The sequence below is a fragment of the Nelumbo nucifera genome, chromosome 1 (genome assembly GCF_055504915.1).
Source record: "Nelumbo nucifera cultivar China Antique chromosome 1, China Antique-T2T, whole genome shotgun sequence".
Classification (NCBI taxonomy): domain Eukaryota; kingdom Viridiplantae; phylum Streptophyta; class Magnoliopsida; order Proteales; family Nelumbonaceae; genus Nelumbo; species Nelumbo nucifera.
In genome coordinates, this window is record NC_142649.1 from 212721071 (window position 1) to 212745271 (window position 24201).

General features: G+C 38.9%; 1 protein-coding gene across 3 annotated transcripts in view; it reads right to left on the reverse strand.

The window, feature by feature from the left end:
* Positions 1-24201, reverse strand: part of GMI1 (gamma-irradiation and mitomycin c induced 1) — a 107688-nt gene that overhangs the window by 83018 nt on the left and 469 nt on the right. For all 3 annotated transcript variants that reach the window (XM_010269291.3, XM_088896117.1, XM_088896118.1), the window contains exons 2-10: positions 23730-24087; positions 23596-23628; positions 23340-23426; positions 23177-23232; positions 21657-21740; positions 19625-19697; positions 19410-19465; positions 19196-19301; positions 18923-18991 (exon numbers count right to left, since the gene is read on the reverse strand). In XM_010269291.3, coding sequence (XP_010267593.1) covers positions 18923-18991; positions 19196-19301; positions 19410-19465; positions 19625-19697; positions 21657-21740; positions 23177-23232; positions 23340-23426; positions 23596-23628; positions 23730-24065 — 900 coding nt within the window. In that variant the 5' untranslated portion in view covers positions 24066-24087. The remainder of the gene's footprint in view (positions 1-18922; positions 18992-19195; positions 19302-19409; positions 19466-19624; positions 19698-21656; positions 21741-23176; positions 23233-23339; positions 23427-23595; positions 23629-23729; positions 24088-24201) is intronic.

Sequence of the window (24201 nt, forward strand, 5' to 3'; positions counted from 1 at the left end):
CAAATTTAATTAATTACGATGATGCCATTGAATAAAACAAAAAAACAATCATAACATGTCCTTTCTCCATTCCTCTTTCATTTTTGATACTAAACATGTAATTATTTACAATTGTGCCACTACTAACTATTTACAATGATGCCACTGAACTTCTACCTTTTTCATATTTGTTAAACATTGTCTTTACCACTCATTTTATTTACAATCGGGTCGTGTTCCCCCCCCCCTTGGGATACTTTAGGGGGTTGGCCTGAGCCCAAGTAGGTCTATGTCATGCTACGGGCCACAAACTGGGCTAAGCCATGTCTTTCAAAATTTTTGAAAAAATAATAAAAAATAACATAAAATAATTTAAATAGACAAAATAAAAAAATATTAACTTTTATTTTATATGAATTTTGATGTATACAATTGAAAATAAAATTATATATATTTAAATATATATAAATATATTATATAATTATTATTAGGCCACGAACCAAGCTAAACCCTGTTTTTATAAATTAAAAGATAGATAACAAATTAAAAAGGACCTTAAAATTTTATTTTATATGAATTTCGATGTGAAAAATTTTTTATATATAAAATAAAATTATATATTAATATAATATATAATTATTGTATATAATATACGGCCCGAGCTCGCCCAAGCCCGTGCCGCGGGCCAAGTCTTAGGCTTGGCCGGGCCATGAACTAGACTAAGCCATGTTTTTCAAAAATTATGAAAAAAATAATGAAATTTTAAGATAAATTAAAATAATAGACAAAAAAATAAAGATCTTAAAAATTTATTTTAGCCCAAGCCCGCACGGACCCATGTCGTGCCATGGGCTGCACTGATCCGCGGACGAAGTCTTAGGCCAGGTCAGGCCACGAACCGGGCTAACCCCATTCATTGGCTCGATAGCCCAATAGTTCAGCCCGACCCATTAACAGCGCTAAATTTACTTAATTAAATAATTTGATATAGCCTTTACCAATCTTGTGTTGATAAAACATAAAGTTTTATTTATTTATTTACTTATTTTAATAAATTATTTAATTAGTTAATAATTATTATTGCTAGAAAAGTAAGACAGAGAATCGTGTATATATTAAAGGGAAGGGAGATTCATCATATAGATGGCCAAACCATGGAGGGTGGCTGGGCGAAATTTCAAAAATTTCTTTCTCCCTTCTGAAAATCCTATTCCCTGATTTAGAAAAACTGCATTTTTCAAAATTTGTTCTTGAAACAAACCAGACCAAATCTGAAACCAAGATTAGAGAGAGGAAGGATCAACAGAAAGATTCTTCAGCAAGAACCCCAAGTCTTCAGCAAGAATCAAGCAGGGACGTGAGCACAACTTCAAGATTGATTCTTCCAGCAAGAATCAATATCAAGATCCAATCTTGATTACTCCAAGAACTGGAGATTGAAATGGGTAGGGTGGCAAGAGCATAAAGAGAGAACTAAATGTAGAAAACTGTGAAACAGTGTAACATTTTTCCAGTTCGCCCTCCTCCTTTTATATAATCCTTAAACAGTTAACCTCCTAATCTGATTAGGAGTTTTTGATCCAAATTCACTGCTAAATACAGTGCTGAGTCCATCAGCATGGGCTCTTAATGGGCCCAACATTTACACTAAATGATCCTTGGGTCCAACCATCTTATGAAAGCCCAAGAACTGTTGGCAAATGTGAGATTAGCCCATCAGGTAAAGCCCTAAATGGTCTTACACTTAACCTCTCAACCCATAATGATCAAAAACTGTCCGACAAGAGAGGACCTCTCCCTCGGCTACAAAATACAATGTTGCACTCTCTACTCACATGGATCCCGGGAATTAAAACCTTTTGCAAACATTTTGTGAAACCATAACATATATCTCTATATAAATATATTTTGCAAAACAAATTTCAACAAGTTGGAAATCAACTGCCGGCAGTTTAGGTTTTCATCAGAGACGGTGCATTTCCCCGATCATTCACTTTGTCCGACAAAAGGGTTGATCCTGTCACTATGAACACCCGCTCAGGTGAATTCTCGGACTGTCCCAACATACCCAGGTTTTAACCTGGTCAAGGATCTTACTAATTGGCATATCAAAGATAGCTCAATCTGACACGTAGTGCAGTACCATAATCGAATCTTAGGGGACAGGTGTAACTTTCCAGTTTTGCCCATATGTATCCAAGGTCCAAGGCATAACTGGAAAATGGTCCGGTTCAAAGTTTCAAGTAAACCCACACTACATGTGCTTCAGGTCTCACCCTAACAGTTGAGACAAGCCACCCCAACCGACTTGATAGCACATTTGTGTCAACCTTGGTAGGATAAACCTCCCCAGGTCTATCTAACCACTGTGAACATTCTAAACACGAGTCTCATCAATGTCCAATTTAAGGATATTACACAGAAACATACCATATATAGCATGAATCAATTATGTAATATTAGTCATTTACAAATAATGCACTAGTACATCAATCAGATTGGAGATAAGGGCATACACTATCTAACATATATTTATGTATATTTACTATCACTTAATTTATTTATTTATTAAATAATTATTTATTATTTAACTATTTACAATTATTCCACTATATAAAACAAAAATACAATGACAAAAGTCACCTCTCCCTCTTTCACTTTATTGCCCAATGGTCGTGATTATTTATTTATTGTTTAATTTTATTAAATTAAATATATTATTATCCATAAATTTTTATTTATTTTAAATAAATCTTTTTTCCAATAAACTTTTAATTAAAAAGAATTTACCTTTCGTAATTTTTTTCCTATATAATAATTTACCTTTGACAAGCCACTTACCGTCATGTTTTGCCCCTACAATGCAGGAGCCCCTCTGCTAGTAAATGAATTATAATCACTCCCTCACTAACATGACCATTAATTACATATTTGCTCATCAAGAAACCATTATAGAAGAATTCAGGCTCAAAGCTAACAATCTTGCTTCCTTGAGATGGTGCCAAAGATAACAGTAATACAAAACCCCATTGCGATATTAGTTGAGGAATTATAATTGATTCCAAGCATCCTCCAACAATAAAAAGCTTAAAGCTTAGTCTAGAACCACTAAGTATTATGGACCAACTTCCCCTTCTTTTCTCAACAATAAAAATCTTAAAGATTTAAATGTGTTAACTGTTAACAATGAAAATGAGTCCCCTTTCCAACTTGCATTTTTAGAAAAGGAAGTGAAGAAAATCATTCATACGAATAACTTTAGCAAAAAAAAAATGAAGAAAGTTGCATCAACAAAAACCCAGCCCAAACTCATCAAGTTCGGCCAGTATTAGGGTTGAGGGCTTAACAACTCAAGTTGGGTTAGGGCTAAACTTAACTTGACCTAACCCAACCTAACTTTAACCTTAATTCACATACAGGCATCCAAGTATCACAATCCACAAGGTGATCCAGTGACCAAAAATGGGACAAGTTGGAGGATGTACAAGGACAAAATGGTCAAAACAAGAAAATTTTGATTTTTTTTTTTTGCTCCAAGGGGCTACACAACGGGAGGTAGCCCATCCCCTAAACCAGGAAACCCCCCCCAACCCAAGTGCAGGCAAGATTCAATCCCAAGTCTCTACTACAACCAACAAGAGACCTTACCAACCAGCCAGTTGGCACCTTGCTGAAAATTTTGAGTTTTGGTCCAAACTAAAGAATGCCTTAATCAATTTCAGTCCTTTATAGATGTTGGGCAAACTCTTTCGATGAAAAACTTGTGGTATGTTGTTGGATTTTGGAAAAATTAGATATAGCGTATAGAGAAAAAGAAAAAAAAAACAAAACCACTCAAGAACGGCATAGCATCACTATATAAGGCTTATTGGAATCAAGCTCCATAAACACAATATGTAGATGATTCATTCTAATATCAATCATATTTCATTCACCACGTTTTTACATCAATATATATACATATATACTGTCTAGGGTCAGCCAAACTTTTAGAGTAGGAAAACTCAAGATTACCACTTTGATACTCATACTCCAAAAAATTCCTGAAATAATAAGTCAATTGAGGTACTATTGTATCTAAAGATCCTTGCATTCCACATTTTCACTCCTGCTGAATGCACCAGAAAACTGCTGCAGGAGTCATGTTCCAATGACAACTTCCCCTTATTGGATTATCATAAGGGTGTTGGTGAGTTTTCTCCCAAGATAATATTGCCTTGTATTTTTTTTATCAGCAATATTGCCTTGTATGTCTAGCCATAGATTTTCAACTCTTGGTTTTCCACATACCGAGGTGCAGGTTTCTAATGTCCAAATTAGTGAGGTGGTAAGATTGTTCATTTGTTCTTGTTTTTGCTTGTTCTTTTTTTTTTTTTTTGAGAACAGGTAAAGTATGATATCATTAAAAGAGTAAAATAAGTACAACGAGCTGTTGTACATAGGGATTTACAATCATTGCCCATGCCCCTGACCCACCTTTACAAAATGATTATCATATACGAAAAAAGTATAATAATTCTTATGCTTAAACAACTTGTTCATAGAAAGCCAAGAAAATAATTTTCCTAAAATTCCTGAAATAACAAGTCAGTTGAGCTACTTTTGTATCTAAATATCCTTGCATTCCACATTTCCACTCCTGCCGAATGCACCAGAAAACTGCTGCAGGAGTCATGTTCCATGACAACTCTCCCTTATTGGATTGTCATTCCATTGCCCATCCTTGTACAAATTTTGTTACTGGTTCTGGCCAGAAGCTCTTCTCCTTGAATAGAATCCAAACTATTTACCATATCTCAACACATAATCTGTAGTGCAGCGGCAAATAACACACTGATTCTTATTGATATTCACAAAAGACAAAGTTTGTGGAAGCCAACCGCAAATCCTTCATTACCAAATTGTATTTGGGTAGAATTTTGTTTTAATAGACAGTCCAGACAAAAAAGGCTAACTTGTTAGAAATTGCTTGCAACAAAAAACCTTAACCAGGATTTGATGCTCCCCGTCCTTGATACAAAGTTATAGAAACACTTGACTGAGAAAATTCTATACTCATCCCATTCCCATATTCTTTCATCAGTTCTCCCAATGATCACTTGAGTGCTGATAAAGTTCAGATCCACACTAGTATTCAATTAGAAATAGCAGTAGAAGAAGGTTAGAGGAGATAGATGAAAGAAGAAGAAAAGAAGAGAAGAGAGGAAAAGAAACCGGTTGGAACTAGAGAGAAAAATCCTCTTAGTCAGCCAGGTTATATTTATAGTTTTCTTTAATAAAACAAAATGTCTGTTATGCCCCTACTAAGTATGGGGCACCTCACTTAGCTTAAACATTGCACCTCACACCAAACATAAATAAAAAGACCAAACTACCCATGCACAATTGGCACTAACACTCCCCCTCAAGCTTGTGAGTATATATCATATAGTCCCAACTTGTTACAGATGTAGTCCACTCTTCCCCGACTCAACCCTTTGGTGAACAAGTATACCCATTGACTTCCTGTGTTAACATATGCAGTATCCATCACTCCACGAAGCACCTTCTCTCACAAAGTGGCAATCAACTTCTATATATTTTGTTCTCTCATAAAAAACTGGATTAGAAGATATGTGGATTGCAACTTGGTTGTCATAGTAAAGCTTCAGAGGAGTGTCAATCGAGTACCCCCATCTCCTGTAGAAGATTTCTTAACCACATTAGTCACAAGTTGTATGTGCCATGGCTCTGCATTCAGACTCTACACTACTTCTTGCCACCATTGCCTGCTTCTTACTCTTCCATGTCACCAAATTACCTCGAAGAAAGGTATAATAACCTACAGTGGACCTTCTGCCAGATATAAAACCAGCCCAATCAACATTGGTGTATCCCTCTATTTCAAGATTTCCTCCACTCTTGTATAACAAGCCACGACCAAGAGCTCCCTTCAAATACCGTACAATCCTTGAAGAAAGGTATAATAACCTATAGTGGACCTTCTGCCAGATATAAAACCAGCCCAATCAACATTGGTGTATCCCTCTATTTCAAGATTTCCTCCACTCTTGTATAACAAGCCACGACCAAGAGCTCCCTTCAAATACCGTACAATCCTTGAAACTGCATCCCAATGTGGAACTCGAGGATTTTGCATAAACTAACTCACCACACTTATTGCAAATGAAATATCTATCCGAGTAATGGTTAGGTAGTTTAGCTTACCCACCAACTTCATGTACCTTCCAAGGTCCTCGAACTCCTCACACACATCACTACTCCAGAACAATTTTGTCTCCAACGAACCAAGAACACACTTCCTCTGACATAGGTTAATACCTTCCTTAGACCTTGCTACTTCTATCCCCAAGAAATATTTTAATTTACCAAGGACCTTTGTTTGGAAGTGCTCCTGTAGAAAGGTCTTCAGCTTATCAATCCCCAACCTATCACTGCCGATAATAACAATGTCATCTACATATACCACTAGTAAAATCTTCCCAGCATGTGAATTATAGCTAAATATTGAGTGATCAACTCGATCCGATGAACTACAGATAGATGAGGTTGTCTTGGGGAAGACACAAACAGGCTTACCGTCTGAACAGAATAAGATATATCTGGACGAGTCATGGTGAGATAGGTCAAACTGCCCACTAGCTGACAATAAAGGGTGGGTCTTCAAGAGGAGAACCATCATCTTTACTAAGTTTTAGGTTCAATTCTAGTGGGGTGTCCACAACCTTAGAATCACTAAGATTTGCCAGTTTAACAAGATCAGCTGCATACTTTTGCTGATTAACAAGCCCCGAGAGTTTCTACTCACTTCAAATTCTAAGTATGTCAAAGGCCCCAAATCCTTCATCTTAAATGACTCACTAAGTAATTGTTGTAGCCTATCAATTCCTTCTATGTCATCATCCCCTGTAATGAGTATATCATCAACATAAACGAGTAATATCGTTACTCCCTGCTTCCGCCTTAACGTGAACAAGGAATAATCAAAAGAACCCTTGATAAAACCAGCATCAGTGATGACAGATCTGAAATTCTCAAACCAGGCCCTAGGATCTTGCTTCGGGCCATAAATTGACTTATTCAAACAACAAACAAGCTGCGGGTCTGTACAATATCCCGAAGGAGGCTTCATGTAGACTGTCTCTTTCAATTCCCCATGGAGAAAAGCATTCCTGACATTCATCTAATGAATTGTCCATTGTTTGACTGCAGATATAGCCATTAATAGTCGTACAGTGATCATCTTAGATACAGGAGCAAAGGTCTCCTCATGGTCTATCCCATATTCCTGTTTGTAGCCGTGTGCAACAAGCCTAGCATTGTATCTGTCTAGGCTTCCATCAGATTTTAGTTTCACAGAATAGACCCATCGCTCATAGCTTTGTATCTCCTCATCTCTCATAGCTTTGTATCCTATGAGAGATGTCTCAAGTGGAGCTTTGACCAAGTCCCAATTGTCATTCTCAAGAAGAGCTCGAATCTCAGAATCCATGGCATCTTTCCAATGTTGTTCTGCTACAGCCTACTGGTAAGATCTGGGAATGTCTGTCGTAAATAAAATGGTAGAAAATGAGCTATGGTCTGGTGAATAACCATAACGATTAGGTGGACGAGAAATTCTGGAGGAAAGCCATAAAGTAACTCAGAATTCATGGCATCTTTTCCAATCTGATTCTGCTACAGCCTATTGGTAAGATCTGGGAATGTCTGTGGTGGATAAAATGATAGAAAAGGAGCTATGGTCTGGTGAATAACCATAACGGTTAGGTGGACGAGAAATTCTAGAGGAAAGACATAAAGTAGGAGCAATGGGTTCAGAAGGAAGATGTTGAACACTTACTGAGGCAGCTGGAGTAACTGAATCAGCAGCTGATGTATGTGGTCCCCCGAGTGTTAGGACCCGTAACAAACACATGTATTTCATTACATTCACCGATGACTATTCTCGGTATGGTTACGTGTACCTAATGAGACATAAGTCTGAATCCTTTGAAAAGTTCAAAGAGTTCAGACAAAAGTTAGAGAAACAGTTAGGGAGACAAATTAAGTCCCTTCGATCAGATCGAGGCGGCGAATATCTCTGACGAATTCATGGACTACTTAAAGGTAAACGGGATATTATCACAGTTAGCTCCTCCTGCTACACCACAACTTAACGGTGTTTCAGAGAGGAGGAATAGGACCCTGTTAGATATGGTCCGGTCACTTCTCATCCATTCAGAGTTACCCACATCCTTTTGAGGATACGCATTAGAGACTGCAATATACGTGCTGAACCGGGTTCCAACCAAATCGGTTCCTAAGACTCACTATGAGCTTTGGACCGGAAAAATACCAAGTGTACGACACTTGAAGATTTGGGGTTGTCCGGCTCACGTTAAAAGAACGAATCCGAACAAATTGGAATCCAAGACCAGTCGTTGCCTATTCGTAGGCTACCCAAAGGGCTCAGTGGGCTACCTATTCTATGATCCAAGTGAGCAGAAGGTGTTCTGCAGTCGGAATGCACAACTCTTGGAAAATGACTACATCCTGGACAATCTTCGTCAGGAAATTGTTCTTGATGAGGAGAGCTCAGATGCAGTGGGAGGTGTCCCACAAGTTCCAGGTAGTGACCAACCTAGAAAATCTACTCGGGTGTCCAGGCCACCGGTCCGTTTTGGTTACGATCAGGATAGTTACCTAGTCAAAACCTTGACTAGTGAAGAGGATCCCGTAACTTATACGGAAGCTATGTTGGACATAGACTCCCTTAAATGGGTAGATGCCATGAGAGCTGAGATGGACTCAATGGAGACCAATGGAGTCTGGACTCTAGTGGATCCGCCCTCCAGGGTAAAAGCAATTGGTTGCAAATGGATCTACAAGAGGAAAAAGGGCCCCGATGGCAGGGTTGAGACCTACAAAGCTCGTCTGGTGGCGAAAGTATACACTCAGAAAAAAGGCATCGATTATGAGGAAATCTTCTCGCTCGTGGCCATGCTTAAATCCATTAGGATCCTGCTAGCTGTAGCAGCTTACTATGACTATGAGATTTGGCAGATGGATGTCAAAACTGCGTTCCTAAATGGAGATCTTACTGAAGATATCTATATGCAGCAACCGCAAGGTTTTGTAGCTACGGGTCAGGAACACATGGTCTGTAAGTAGAATAGATCCATATATGCACTCAAGCAAGCTTCTAGAAGTTGGAACATCCGATTTGACTCTACGGTCAAAAAGTTTGATTTTGAGCAAAATCCGGATGAACCCCGTGTTTACAGGAAGAACAGTGGTGACAAGGTTACGTTTCTGGTTCTGTATGTAGATGACATTCTGCTCATTGGGAACGATGTGGGAATGTTAACTACGATAAAAGTATGGCTATCACAGCAATTCTCCATGAAAGACCTTGGAGAAGCCTCCTATATACTGGGTCTTCGACTCTATAGAGATAGATCGAAGCGAATAATAGGATTATCCCAATCTACTTATATTGACAAAATAGTCAAGAGATACAACATGGAAAACTCCAAGAAAGGAAATGTTCCTTTCAGGCATGGAGTCAATCTCTCCAAGAAGATGTCTCCAAAGACCTCTGAGGAGATCGAGAGCATGAAAGACGTTCCCTATGCCTCAGCCGTAGGAAGCATCATGTATGCAATGTTGTGCACTCGTCCTGACATTGCCCAAGCAATGAGTATAGTAAGCAGATTCCAGGCCAACCCAAGGCAGGAGCATTGGACTGCTGTGAAATGCATACTCAAGTACCTTCGAAGGACAAAAGAGTTTTGTCTGGTATTCGATGGTAGTTCACTACAGATCCAAGGGTATACAGATGCGAACTTCCAGTCGGATCCGGATGATAGAAAGTCTACATCTGGATATGTTTTCACGATAAGATCGTGTGCTGTTTGCTAGAAAAGCAGCAAACAAGGGTCCACGGCAAACTCCACAACCGAGGCCGAATACATTGCTACAAGTGAAACTGCCAAGGAAGTCGTGTGGATGAAGAAGTTCGTTCACGAATTGGGAGTAGTTCCGTCCAGCACATCACCCATCCCATTGTTGTGTGACAACAATGGAGCGATTGCTCAAGCAAAGGAGCCACGAGCCCACTCGAAATCGAAGCACATCGAGAGGAAGTACCACGTACTCCGGGAGATTGTTGGTAGAGGGGATATCTTGATTCAAAAGGTAGCATCAGCAGAGAATGTAGCAGACCCATTGACTAAGCCACTGACACTTAAAGTGTTCGAGAAACACGTGGAAAGTATTGGACTCCGGCTTATACTAGATTGGACCTTAGTGCAAGTGAGAGTTGTTAGACAGTTGTATGCCCTTAGCTTCAATAAGAATTATGTACATTTTGAATTTATTGTAAATGAATAAAGTAGACATTTGATTCATGTTCCTGTGGTGTGTTTCTGTGTAATACCCTTAAACCGAACACTTAATGAGACTTGTGTTAGTTTAGAATGTTCACAGCCATTGGGTAAGTCTAGGGAGATTTATCCTGCCAAGGCTAACACTGGTGTGCAGCCAACTGTTGGGGTGACTTGTCTCAGCTACCAGGGTGAGACCCGAAGCACATGCAGTGTAGGATTAATAAAACCTTTGAACCGGACGAGATTTCCAGTATTGCCCTGGACCTTGGAGATAGATGGGCAAAACTGGAAAGTTACACCTAACCCCTACACTCGATTATGATACTACACTGTGTCGGATTGGGCTGTCTTTGATGTACCAATCAGTGAGATCCTTAGTGGGGGTCAAAACCTGGGAATGTTGGAATAATCCGAGAATTCATCCGAGTGGGTGATTATAGTGACAGAATCAGCCCCTTTGTCGAACAAAGGTAATGATCGAGGATGCACTCTCTCTGATGGAAACCAAGACTGCCGACAGCCGATTTCAATTGTTGAGATTTTGTTTTGCAAAATATATTTATATAAAGATATATATATATATATATATATGTTATGGTTTCGAAATGATTTGCAAAAGGTTTTAATTCCCGGGATTCATGTAAGCGGAGAGTGCAACACTGTTCCTTGTAGTCGATGGAGAAGTCCTCCCTTGTCGGGCGTGTTTGATCATTATGGGTTGAGAGGTTAACTGTAAGACCATTGAGGATAATACCTGATGGGCTAATCTTGCATCTGCCCACAAGTCCCTGGGTGTTACAAGGTGGCTTGGCCCAGGGACTACTTAGGACAAGTGTTGGGCCCATAGAGCCCATAAGATGGGTTTCAGGGGGTGCACTGTCCATAACAGTGTATTCGGCCAGGCCTTGTAACAAAGGCTGGGTTGAACCCATGTGGTTGATGTGTAGATCAATGTTTGGGTCCCACGCCATACAAGGAAGCCCAACTGGGCAGCAGTTTGGAAGGCTAAGTGAGTACATAACCTTAAATGGGCTTTAAGCCCATTTTGAACTGGGCTGATTTGATCAGTCAATTAAAGGGGGCGGATTCTGAGATAGATCAGCAGATAGGATTGGGCCTATACCCTATCCACTTAGAGAGTCCAAGATCTAAATGAGATTTAGATCTGGAAGCCTCCTAATTAGATTAGGAGATGGCTGATCTGATCTGTAGATAAGATAAGGGTTATCCCTTATCACTTAAAGGGACTTCTAATCCAAATATGATTTGGATTAGCAACTCCTAATGGGATTAGAAGCTGATCCCTTTAAGATTATGAAAGAAGAAAGGGGTGGCAACAGTTAGTGGTTGATGCTCAATTTTCTTCGGAGCTGAAAATCACAAGAAGAGAAATTTTTGCACCCTGCGAATTCTCTCTTGTCGCCTCCTTCCTGTCGCCGCCATCACCTTCAGTTCGATCTCCAATTCTTGGGAGAAATCAAGATTTGATCTTGATTCCAATCTTTTGGGAAAAGATTGGTTGGAACTGTACTCACAAGCCGTCCAGTTGATTCTTGTGAAGGGTCAAGTTCTTTTGGAAGAACATTGCTGATTCTGCTCCATCCTACATTGCGCCATCTTCAGTGGGAGCAGATTTTGGATCCTTCCTTGGGCATGAACACCTCCATTGGGAGATATTGCTTCTCTGTATCAGGTACATCCTCCCTCCTACTCCTTTTGGTTCAGATCTGGTTTGGTTCTTGATTCAAAATTGATCCTTGAAAAACATGTTTTTCTAAATATAGGGAATTCGATTCCCTGCAAAGATGGGAGAAATTTTTACAATTCGCCCAATCCATTCCGTAAGACTTGGGCGTCCATGTGATGGATATCCCATCCCTTCAGAGAGAAGGGGACTAGTTTTGTCGTCCTCATGACAAATTCAAGTGTGTTGCCCGAAACCCTAATTTTCTGGAAAAATCTGATTGCGGGGCCCACAGGGAGCTTGACCTAGGCACTTAGTGACTAAAAGCCTTTTCAGTCTTCTTCTTGAAGATCGAATCAAGTGGATTGGTGATCTGTGAAGTCTACAAAGAGCGGCTGAATTTTCTCTGTTTCCCCCAGCTTCCGGGTGGGATGCAAGTTACTGGTACTGCTACATAGAAGTTGGCTCACAACACAGTTTTTGTTTATTTGTTGTTATTCGAAGTTGTTTGAAGTCATTTTTGAAGTATTTAAGAAGATGAACTCCTTAGACTTTGAAAACAAACATGTTGCTGAATCCGGACAGGTTCCAGGAGCCTCTGTAGACTCTCTACTGGCTATGACCACAGTCAAGCTGGATGGAACTAATTATCTGGCTTTGTCACAATCAGTAAAAATTCATATTTGTAGTAGAGGAAAATGGGGTTTTATCTCCGGGAGCAAAAAGGCTCCTCCAGAAGATGATCCATCATATGAAAAATGGATGCAAGAAAATTATACTGTTATTGGATGGATTCTGATCATATGACCAGACTTTCTACTTTGTTTGTTTCATATGATTTACTTCCTGGACGTGACAAAATCACCCTATCCGATGGCTCTCTTGCCCCTATCTCCAGCAAGGGAACCATCAAAGCTACAGACTCCTTGGTTCTTCCTTCTGCTCTTCATGTACCCAGACTAAATACAAACTTGTTATCTGTAAGTAGCCTAACTAAGTCATTAAACTGTTGTGTAACCTTCCTCCCTTCTTAATGTGTTTTTCAGGATCTAGAGTCTCAAAAGGTGATTGGGAGTGGTCGTGAGGCAAATGGAATATATCTACTGGATACTCCTGGGCAGTGCCATGAACGACCTGGAAAAGCTGCTTTTGGGTCTACATCTACAGAGTCCATCAATCGAGTCATGTTATGTCATTTTCGTTTGGGTCATCTTTCTTTTTCTGCATTAAGTCATTTATTCCCAGAACTATTTAAGGGAATTAATTTGTCCAGTCTTCATTGTGAGTCTTGTGAACTATCAAAACATTGTAGAAACAGTTATCCTCTGAGTAATAAAAGATCTTCTTCTCATTTTAATATTGTGCACTCTGATGTGTGGGGGCCTTACCACTTACCTTCTATGGGTGGCTACAAATATTTTATCTTGTTCATTGACGACTTTTCTCGGTTTACTTACCTTCTCAGTTTGCCCCACACAGAGGGAGAATGTTACTAGAGCTTATCAGTGAGAAATCAGATTATTTCCACAAGGCAGGGAGATAGACTTGTTGCAGCCTATTTTTCAGCCCTTAAAACCTTGTGGCAGGAGATTGACCATTTAGAGACATTTGCTTGGGAAACCACTAAGGATGCAGCTACCTATTAGAAACATCTAGAGAAGTATAGGGTGTTTGAATTTCTTACTGACCTTAATCCTGAGTATGATATTGCAAGACAGCATCTTCTTTCCAGGGACAGTGTTGCCCTCTCCCAGGCATATGCCTTTGTGTCAGGGGAGGAGAGCAGGAGAGATGTGATGATGAAAAATCCTGTTTCTGATTAGTCTGCCATGGTGAGTACTGTAAAACCTAAACAAAGTGGAGATCGGGGTGGCAGTGAAATCAAGAAGGAAGACAAAAGAAATTTGATTTGTGACTACTGTAAGAAGCCTAAACACACAAGAGATACTTGCTAGAAGCTTCACCCACATCTTGTGCCGGCTAAACTGAAAAATAAGAAGGGAAATGCACACATGGCAATTACTGGTGACATTTCGACCCCTCCTACTACAGTTGTTCTGGAGTTTGTTGCAGCTGTTGTAGTAAGGGCCAAACTTGAGAGGTATTGACAACTTTTGAACTAGCGGGATACAGCCAGTTCCAGTTCTGCAACAAGCGGACAACAAGGTACAGGTGACACTAGTGGAGTCCACTCTACTGCCTTAGATCACACAAGTAATTCACACGTCACTGCAAATTATATTTCTACTTCAGGTAAGGAGGGACCTCCTTGGATTTTATAGATTCTGGAGCCTCAGTGCACATGACTCATAGCTCTACTATTTTTTCTTCTTACCAGCTCTGTTCTGGCAGAGATAGGGTCTCCATAGCTGATGGATCCCATGTTCCTATTGCTGGGAAGGGATCTGTCAAAATTAGTGATTCTATTTCTCTACCCTCAGTCCTCATGTACCTAGATTGAGCACTAATTTGTTATCTGTTAGTAGTTTGATTAAGAACCTGAACTGCTCAGTAATTTTTTCTCCTGGTCATTGTATTTTGCAGGATATGGATTCAAAGAGGACGATTGGGAATAGTCGTGAAGTGAATGGGATCTACCTCCTAGATGTTCTTCCTCCTCATCAGAGTCATCATGTCAGTAGGGATAGTGAATCAGGGTCTGTGGGTCAAATTATGCTTTGGCATAATCGTTTGGGCCATTTACCTTTTTCTTCTGAGTCTTTTGTTTCCAAAACTTTTTGAGTCTATTAGTTTGTCAAGTCTGGAGTGTGAAGGTTGTCAACTTGGAAAGCATTGTAGACATTCATTTAAACCTAGTAATAAAAGGTATTTTTCTTCTTTTAATGTTATTCATTCGGATGTGTGGGGACCTTACCATGTTCCTTCTATGGGAGGCTATCAATATTTTCTCTTATTTGTGGATGATTTTTCACGATACTCTTGGATTTACCTGATGAGATCCCGCAAAAGTACCATCCTTGGTGAGACAATTTCATCAGATGGTGCTAACACAGTTTGAAACAAGAATAAAGGTGTTCAGATCAAACAATGCCAGGGAATATTTTGAAAAACACCTTCATGTCTGTTAGAATATGGTGTTGTCCATCAGAGTTGTCCCTATAGTCCACAACAGAATGGTGTTGTAGAAAGGAAGAACAGACACATTGTTAAGATTGCAAGAAGCATGATGAGCACATCTATAGTTCCAGTTCGGTTTTGGGGTGATGTAGTTCTCACAGCAGTATATCTGATTAACAGGGTGCCCTCTCGTATACTTGGACTCAACACCCCATTCAGTCTCCTTTTTCCTGAGGGGGAGATGTTTCATATTCCTCTCAAGGTGTTTGGGTGTGTCTACTTTGCACATGTCCCTGGTCCTCACCGCTCAAAGCTTAATCCCAAGGCAAAGAAGTGTGTCTCCCTTGGATATGCAGAAAATCAAAAAGGGTAATGCTGCTATGATCCAATCTATGAGAATCGGTATGTAACCATGGATGTCACTTTTTTGAATCCACATACTTCTTTTCAAAGAATCCTTCTCAGGGGGAGTGTTTTGGGGAAGCGAGTCAGCAGTCTATTCCTCTCCCAATTCCAACCCCTGTGTCTACTTCTGTGCTTGACCATCCTGTGTCACCTACCATACCACCTCCTTTGCGTCCTGCTTCTCAGCATCACTTACGACAAATACTTCACAAGGAGGTTGATTCAACTACAACAGAACTCACATCACTTCCTGTCAATTCCTTAGAGACTCTAGATTCGGCTGACATGGATTCAAGTATTCCTCTTGATCCCGCTACTGTTTCAGTTCCCATTGATTCTACTAAACCTGTTACAGATAACTTTGATCTTCCTATTGCTCTTAGAAAAGGGAAGAGAAAATGTACCACTCATTGTATTTCACAGTACTTATCCTACAGTGGACTTTCTCCTTCCTACCATGTTTATCTTTCCTCCCTTGACTCAGTGTCTATACCCAAGGGTGTTAGTGAGGCTCTCTCCAAACTTGAATGGAAGACAGCTATGCAAGAAGAAATGGCAACTTTGATTAAGAATCAGACATGGGGCATTGTGGATTTATCAAAAGGCAAGGAGACAGTTGGATGCAAATGGGTTTACACGGTAAAATATAAGGCAAATGGAAGTATAAAAAGGTACAAAGCAAGACTTGTTGCAAAAGGGTACACACAGACCTATGGTGTTGATTACTTAGATACCTTTGCATCGGTTGCAAAGATGACCTCTGTTCGGATACTTCTTTCTCTTGCTGCCTCTTACTCTTGGCCCTTGTTTCAACTTGATGTGAAGAATGCTTTCCTAAATGAGGATCTGCAAGAGGAAGTGTATATGAATCTTCCTGCTGGCTTTTACAGTGATAGTAAAAAGGGAAAGGTATGCAGGCTTAAGAAGTCACTTTATGGCTTGAAACAATCTCCCAGAGCATGGTTTGACAGATTCAGAAAGGCCTTGATTGCTTTTGTTTGTGAAGCGTAGGGGATCTTTGGTGTCGGTCCTAATTGTTTATGTGGATGATATTGTTGTCACGAGGAATGACCTAAGTGAGATTGATTATCTGAAAGGGAATTTACATAAAGAATTTGAAATTAAAGATCTTGGAGAACTGAGATACTTCCTAGGCATTGAAGTTGCAAGATCAAAACATATAATTTTATCTCTCAAAGGAAGTATATCTTGGATCTTCTTCAAGAGACAGGGAAGCTTGGAACGAAGGCAATCAATACCCCTATTGATCAGAACCATAGAATCAATGCATCAGAAGGTGAACCAGTAAAGGACATTGGGAGATATCAAAGACTTCTGGGTCAACTACTATAGATGTGTATGACAAGACCAAACATTTCCTATGCAGTAAGTGTAGTAAGTCAATACATGCATGCTCTACAAGTCCAGCATTGGGAGGCAATTGACAGGATTCTGGAGAAGTTTGTCTTCCACTCATTGCTTCTGATCTGCAGCTCACGGATGTTCACACAAAAGGTGTTGCAAAGAACGAACTGGAGCATGATCTACGCAAGTTGGGAATGTGTGGCATTTACTCCCAACTTGAGGGGGAGTGTTGAGTTGGGCCTAGTTGTTTTTTATTCTTATTTTAAGCTATTTAATTAGGAAGTTGTTGGGCTTTAGGCCCATTAGTTTATGTTTTTAAGTTGTAGTTGTTCAGCTACATTAGTAACCGCCCTACTAAGGGCATCTTTGCCCCTGTTGCCAAGATGACTTCTATGAGAGTTCTACTATCTTTGGTTGCACACTCAGACTGGCCACTTTATCAACTAGATGTAAAGAATGCATTTCTGAATGGAAAGTTACATGAGGAGATCTATATGTCTCTTCCTCCAGGGATGTATGAAACAGATATGAAAGGAAATGTCTATAGGCTGAAGAAAAATCTCCTTATGGACTCAAACAGTGCCCTAGAGCATGACTTGAAAGGTTTAGGGCTGCCCTTGTTAGCTTTGGCTATGTACAGACACAGTTTGATCATACCCTCTTTGTGAAGAAGAGAGGATCCTTGGCTGTTTACTTGATTGTGTATGTTGATGATATTGTTGTGACTGGTAATGATGTCTTAGGGATTAATGATCTCAAATATTTCCTTCATACAGGGTTTGAAATCAAAGATCTAGGGGAATTGAGATACTTTCTTGGCATAGAAGTTGATAGATCCAAGGATGGGATCTTTATCTCTCAGAGAAAGTATGTTCTTGATTTGCTCTCTGAAACAGAGAAGATGGGTGTTAGACCAGTTGTTACTCCTATCGATATGATCCATTAACTCTCTGCTTCAGATGGAATATTGTTAGAAGATAAGGGAGTCTTCTAGAGACTACTTGGAAAACTTCTTTATCTATGCATGACTCAGCCAGACATTGCATATGCTATCAGTTGCATTAGTCAGTTCATGCATACTCCCAGGGATACTCACATGGCAGCAACAGAGCGGATTCTATGTTATTTGAAGGGCTCCCCTGAAAAGGGAATTCTCTTTGCTAAGCATGGCCATATGAAACTTGAAGCCTACACAGATGACCGAAGATCTACCTCTGGGTACTGTAGCTTGGTGGCAGGTAATATTGTCTCTTGGAGAAGCAAGAGACAATCAATTATTGCTTGATCTTTAGCCAAAGTAGAATACAGAGCCATGGCTCATGGAATTTCTGAACTATTGTGGCTTAGATCCTTGATGAAGGAATTATAAGCCAATGATGTTATATTGTGATAATCAGGCCGCCATCAACATTGCTCACAACCCAATGCAACATGACAAAACTAAGTATATTGAAGTTGACAGACACTTCATTCAAGAAAGAGTGGCTTCTGGAGAGGTGTGTCTACCGTTCATCACCTCTAAAGGACAGTTAGCTGATTTCCTCACCAAGGGCATTCCCAAGGCTAAACTTCAGCATGATACTGGCAAGCTTGGCATGATTGACATCTATGCTCAACTTGAGGGGGAGTGTAGAGAAGATGGGCCGAATGGCCCATAGGCTGTTTATCCTTTTTTATTTTTTATGTTCTTTGCTGTAATGGGCCTTAATCTAGGCTTTATTCTTTCTTATGTTATGTCTTTTAATTTTCTGCCCAACTAGGGGCTTCTTTGTAAATTATTAAAGTTTAACTTAATGAAATAGAATTAAGGGAGTAAGATAAGAGATTATGTTCAAAAATCTCTCTCTGAACCCAAGTTGTCGCCACCTTCTTCTTCTTCTTCTCTCCTCTTGAACTCTGATTTCTGCTACTTTCTTTTGAATTTTTGCAACTTTCTAAACAGTCATTTCTTCTCGAAATGTTGTTTTTCTTCTTTACCAATTGAAGAGCATAACTAAAACTTATAGAAAAGAACAATTGTACAGGAAGGGGGAACATAAAATACCTTTGTAAAGCTTCCATGGGGCGATTGGCTAAGTTCATCATCAAAAGGGTCCCTTAATCCACCATCAGTCTTCAAAGAAAATAAAACAAATGTCACAAGGAAAAAAAAAAAGCAATGACAAAAAAACCAAAATCACAAGTAGTGAAAGACAAGGCAGCAATAGAAGTACATCTTTATTTTTCATAAAACTTAGCTAGATGAAAATGTTTTCCTTCAATAACATTAAGCTACTCAAAATTGATTACTTTTTAGCAGGACTCAACAATCAATTACCCGCCAAGTCTGTTCAGACCCAGAACTACTGAGCAAAGCATCTCTCTCGAGATGTAGTGTATAGACTTTCTTTGACTCTTTTGTCTTGGATGAAACTAAAGCACACCTGCGATATAGTGGGAAATGGAATTGAATCTGAATGTGCTACTAAATGGTATTACAAAAAAAAAAAAAAAAAAAAAAACGATGAACATTTTTTTTGTAGAAGCCATACCTCCCTAAGTGCATGCTTGCAATAGGTCCCCCATAACCAAACATACCAAAGAAAGGCTGCAAGGATACCAGAAATTTCATTCAACACAACCAAGAAAATTTCAAGAAGGAAAGGAAAGATCATGCCCCACATTGAAACTTATTATGGACAAAATTCAATAAATCATTATTAAATAGGAATCTGTTTTCTGTTAGTAGTCTCATTAAATAGTTTACTGTCAAATAGGGAGGTTTTCCTCCAATTGCTTGCCCTCTAGATGACCTATGAAGCGACGCACCCATTTTTCCCCTGGAAACAGAATTTTGAAAACCAAATCAGTTCCAAGAAAGATTTAGTATCATAAATCTATATGCAAAAGGGAACAAAAATGCAAAAAGAAAACCTAAAAGCACCAGGTATCAATTAAAAAGAAGATCAGCTTTGCAATATTGCATTCTGTCAAAGAGAGACGTATCGGTTATTGCATTTAACTCATACAGGTGACCATATCAATGAACATGGACAGTATGGATCTCTATAAACTAGGAAACTCAAAATAATCTAGGGTTTTTTGCAGTATCAGAGCATTTATCGTAAGGTTAAACATATTCAAAGTTAACATCAATGGGGTAGTCAGCACTTAAACCAGGAGTTGGATGTTTGAGATTAATTTTGGAGCTAAAAATAGGTATTGAAATGTGGATCCAATAAATAGTATTATGGTGTGGCACAACAATAAGGATTGTTCTCCAACCATTCAATAAAGTGGGTTCTTTTTTTTTTGAGAAAAAAGCTATAAAGATGTACAGGTATGTGCATGTACAATGAGCCACAATACAAAATATACTGCAGCTCTCCTGCTAAGCTTAGAAAAACAATGCAGCAGTATCAAAATAGTTTTGATGTGGAACATATCTAACTGTTTGTTGCTGCCAGCCAAGAGTGGATGACACCCAAGTTCTTTCTAAACATTTCCTCTACTGAACTTTGCTTCAAATATTATCTGGTTCCTCCCCTTCCAAACAGACCAAGATACCACTGCAAGTAAGGTTGTCCATAACAATTTTCTTTTTCTGCTTACACCACTCACCTTCCAGGAGTTCAAATGGTCTGCCACCCTTTCCAGGAAAGTCCAAGATAGGTTAATCGGTCTGCAAAAGTGATACTACATATCTCTTACCACAGGATAATGCAGGAAAAGATGGTTTATGATTTCTCTGTTATCTTCACACAGCACACACAGGAATCAGATTGGATGTTTATGCCTTTTCTGAGTAGATTGTCTCTAGTGAGACATCTGTCTAGAATCACAGACCACATTAGAAAGGCTACTTTTGAAGGGAGCTGAAGTAACCAGATCTGCTCGCAGGGGAAGTTTGGACTCTGGGATATTTGCCAGCTTCTTGTAGACTGAAAATTTTCAACCTCTAGCATCTAGTATCAACCTCCAGAAAAAGAAAATTTTCAGCTTACACCACTCTTAACAATTTTCTTTTTTCAACCTCCAGCATCTAGTATCCATCTGATTTCTATCTGGAAATTTTCTTTTGAGAAAATTAAGAGGGGCAGCCAGCTCATTTATCTCCCAATCATTTAGGTTCCTTTGAAGAGGAAGGCACCAGGACACCAGTTAATCTTGGGTTTCATAAATTTCAACCACTCCAGCATCTTTGTTTTCAGCTAAACTGAATAGGGAGGGAAATCTCTCCATCAGAGCCCTATCCCCACACCATACATCTCTCAAAAATCTGACTATTTCACCACTGCCTCCCTTCAAAGTGTGAGAAACATGCTTTACAATTTCACACAGAGGCCTCACCTCATGTTTTTTTTCCCTTCAGCCTCATGTCAAGGCATAAGCCTTGTATGCTTTTTTTTTATAATATTGGCTTGAACAAACAAACAGAGATAGGATGATTGGTTTATTTATCTTTGGACAATAACTGATTTTGGTTGTGTGGTGTTTCGAAGGATTCAATCAATAAAAAGTGGTTACCCATGAGGTTGGCCCACATTAACTTATATACATTGTTATTATTATTCAAATGAATACGAAATCACAAAATATAATAAAAAAATACCAGGTAAGCTGAGTACCCTATGCACACAGAGGGTGAAGTTAAGCCAATGAAAGAGGTCCAATTTCTGATGAAATTTTCTCATAAATGCATGACTCTAATTCACTATTCCAAAACACCATGGAGCATAACATGATGTGGTAACAATCTCATACATAAAAGTTCAAATAAAGATATTGCTAAAGCTTACCACTTCACAATAGAATTTTCATCACTGCCATCCATTCCAGGACCGGTGTCAAAAATAGCAATTCCTCGTTTGTCAATTGTCACTCTATGTAAAGGAATGAATACCACATTAAGACTGAAGATCCCAAAATGCATCAAAGGAAAACAAAGAATTTTCATATCAAATAAGTAAATCTGATGTGCAGTTAAAGTAACAATTTTCCAGTTTCCACAGATGGTTCATCCTAAGTGGAATTTCCATTTTCTAAGATGCACCAAGATCATAAAAAATAGAACAGGCCAAAAACTTTGTAGGCCCTCTCTCCTTATGTGGATAAGAACTTTCAAGTAACCATGGATCATTTAATCTGCTGACATATATTGATCAAAATCTCCAACAAACACAATGGTAGCACTAAACTGGACTTGTAAATGTCAGTAACATCACCACCAAAAGGGGTTCTCAACAGAGATGAATAGGTACCACTTACCTACAAACTGTAATACAAGATACCTGTGCATAGAGCTATCAATGGACCAGATCAACCAACCAGACCAAAAATCCAACTCTATTACACAGGGTTTGGATCTGCATAATGAGTTACAAATTTCAATTATCAATAGGGTTGGTTCTGGATCTGCCTAATCCAAAGCCCAAACAATCCAAGCAACCCATGCAAAACTTTAGGCTATGTCAAGCTGTTGCATGCACAAATTGCAGCCCTAGTTAATTTTCTTCTTCATTTTTAATATCACTAAAAAACCATAATAATTTTATTAACATCAAAATCTTTCATATGCCATACACCTAACCATTAATGGCAGGACCCAAGATAAGTGAACCCAATTAGTATATGTTAGGTTTGATTAGAGCTAACAAACTTTAAAGCATTTGATTTCTTTTAGAATTCAGCTTTGCATATTTTTATGTATTAATGCTTTTTTTATTTTTTTAAATTGTGTCTAGATTCATCCAGGCACATGCCACACCTGGTGCCTTGCACTTTGAGCACTAAAAGGCCCTTTCACTTTTCTTGCGCCTTTTACTTTCAAAACATTGCCATTAACACCAACTATGTTAACCATATCTTTCTTTCAGCTATCTAGTTTCCGTGATATATTGTTTGTTCCTCACTCATTGACCTCATCTTTCTGGTTCCAGGCTCCCAGCTTAGATATCATACTCATATTATAGCCCGCAATATTTCCATAATGGAAAATCTCTGCCAGTTGTTAAGCAGCCATGCTGGAGACTGCAGACATCTTACTGGTGTCAAAGAATGACAGACATTTTTTACAATAACCTTTTAAGGAGAAAAGTTAACAACAAATTTAGAGGTAATAATAGATTATGTGATTCATTCAAATGTTAAGGATGTGAACATTACAAAATTCTAATGTTCTTTACCTGCCCCTGTCCAAGATCTCAAGTGATATTATAAAGGGAGCATAGAAAAAGGGAGTGGGTAGGAAAAGCAAAAAAAAAATTTACTGAGTTCAATACTCTGAAACAACTAACAAGAATTGTGTTAACAGACATACCTAATTAATCTCCTCTCGTCAGGACTATTAGACCATATAGCTTGTAATGAATTGTCCTAGTAAACAATAAAATAATGTGCTATAAAACAAAGGCCGCAATAACAAGGAACTTAAGCAGTCAACCAATTGTATCCGTTACAAGAATCAAATCTGGGTAGCTTACTATTAGGTCAGCTAGAGCAGTCTCAAACGTATACTCTTCCGGAAGCTCCATGAGTAAATCTGTGTCTGGAGTCAAATCCCACATATTCTACAGCCCCAGCCAAACAAATTGTGTTTAGAATAGAATTCAAATAGAACTTTTGATAGAGCAAGTAAATGTGTGTGAGCACAGCAAATACACCACGTGTACAAATAGGAAGAGGTAATTCAACAAAAAGGAAAATTAAGAAATTGATGGAATAGACGGCTAAAATCACCTCAAACCTATCAGCAATGTCTTCGGCACCATCCTAATCCACAACAGAGAAACGGAATGTTAATGGTTCATTAATCCTTGGAATTTGAAATAGTAAAATAAACAAATTTGTTATACATGCGACTGCAGACTCACGTGAAACTTTAAGATGTGGCACTTAAATGGTTTGAAGTTTTTGAAATAGATTTGCTTTCTGAATTTATTTTCAAAAACATCCTCCAGATAAATGCTTTTGCTCTTCCACAAAATCTTTCGCCTGGGCTTGGAGGTTTCCGTTGTTTTAGTATTCCTGAAATATTCATGCTTGACAGCATCTATAAACTCATGCACGTAAATCATTTCCCCTGGCTCTCGCAATGTTAGCTCCGTGGTGGTGCCATTCGGTAAAAGAATCCTGAATTTGTAGACCTTCTCGTCGCTGTCATCCAGGCACTCTATAATGGACCTCTTGCTAGGCGTCTTACGTTCCATCCTTTTCTGCTGATCAAAATTCCTAAGGGACGGGAAACAAAAAATGTAAACAGAAAAGAACATTTCTGAACATCAAAATCGCAAAGCCTAGACTGTCTAAGACCACTTAAGCTAGTGAAACCACAAACTGAAAGAT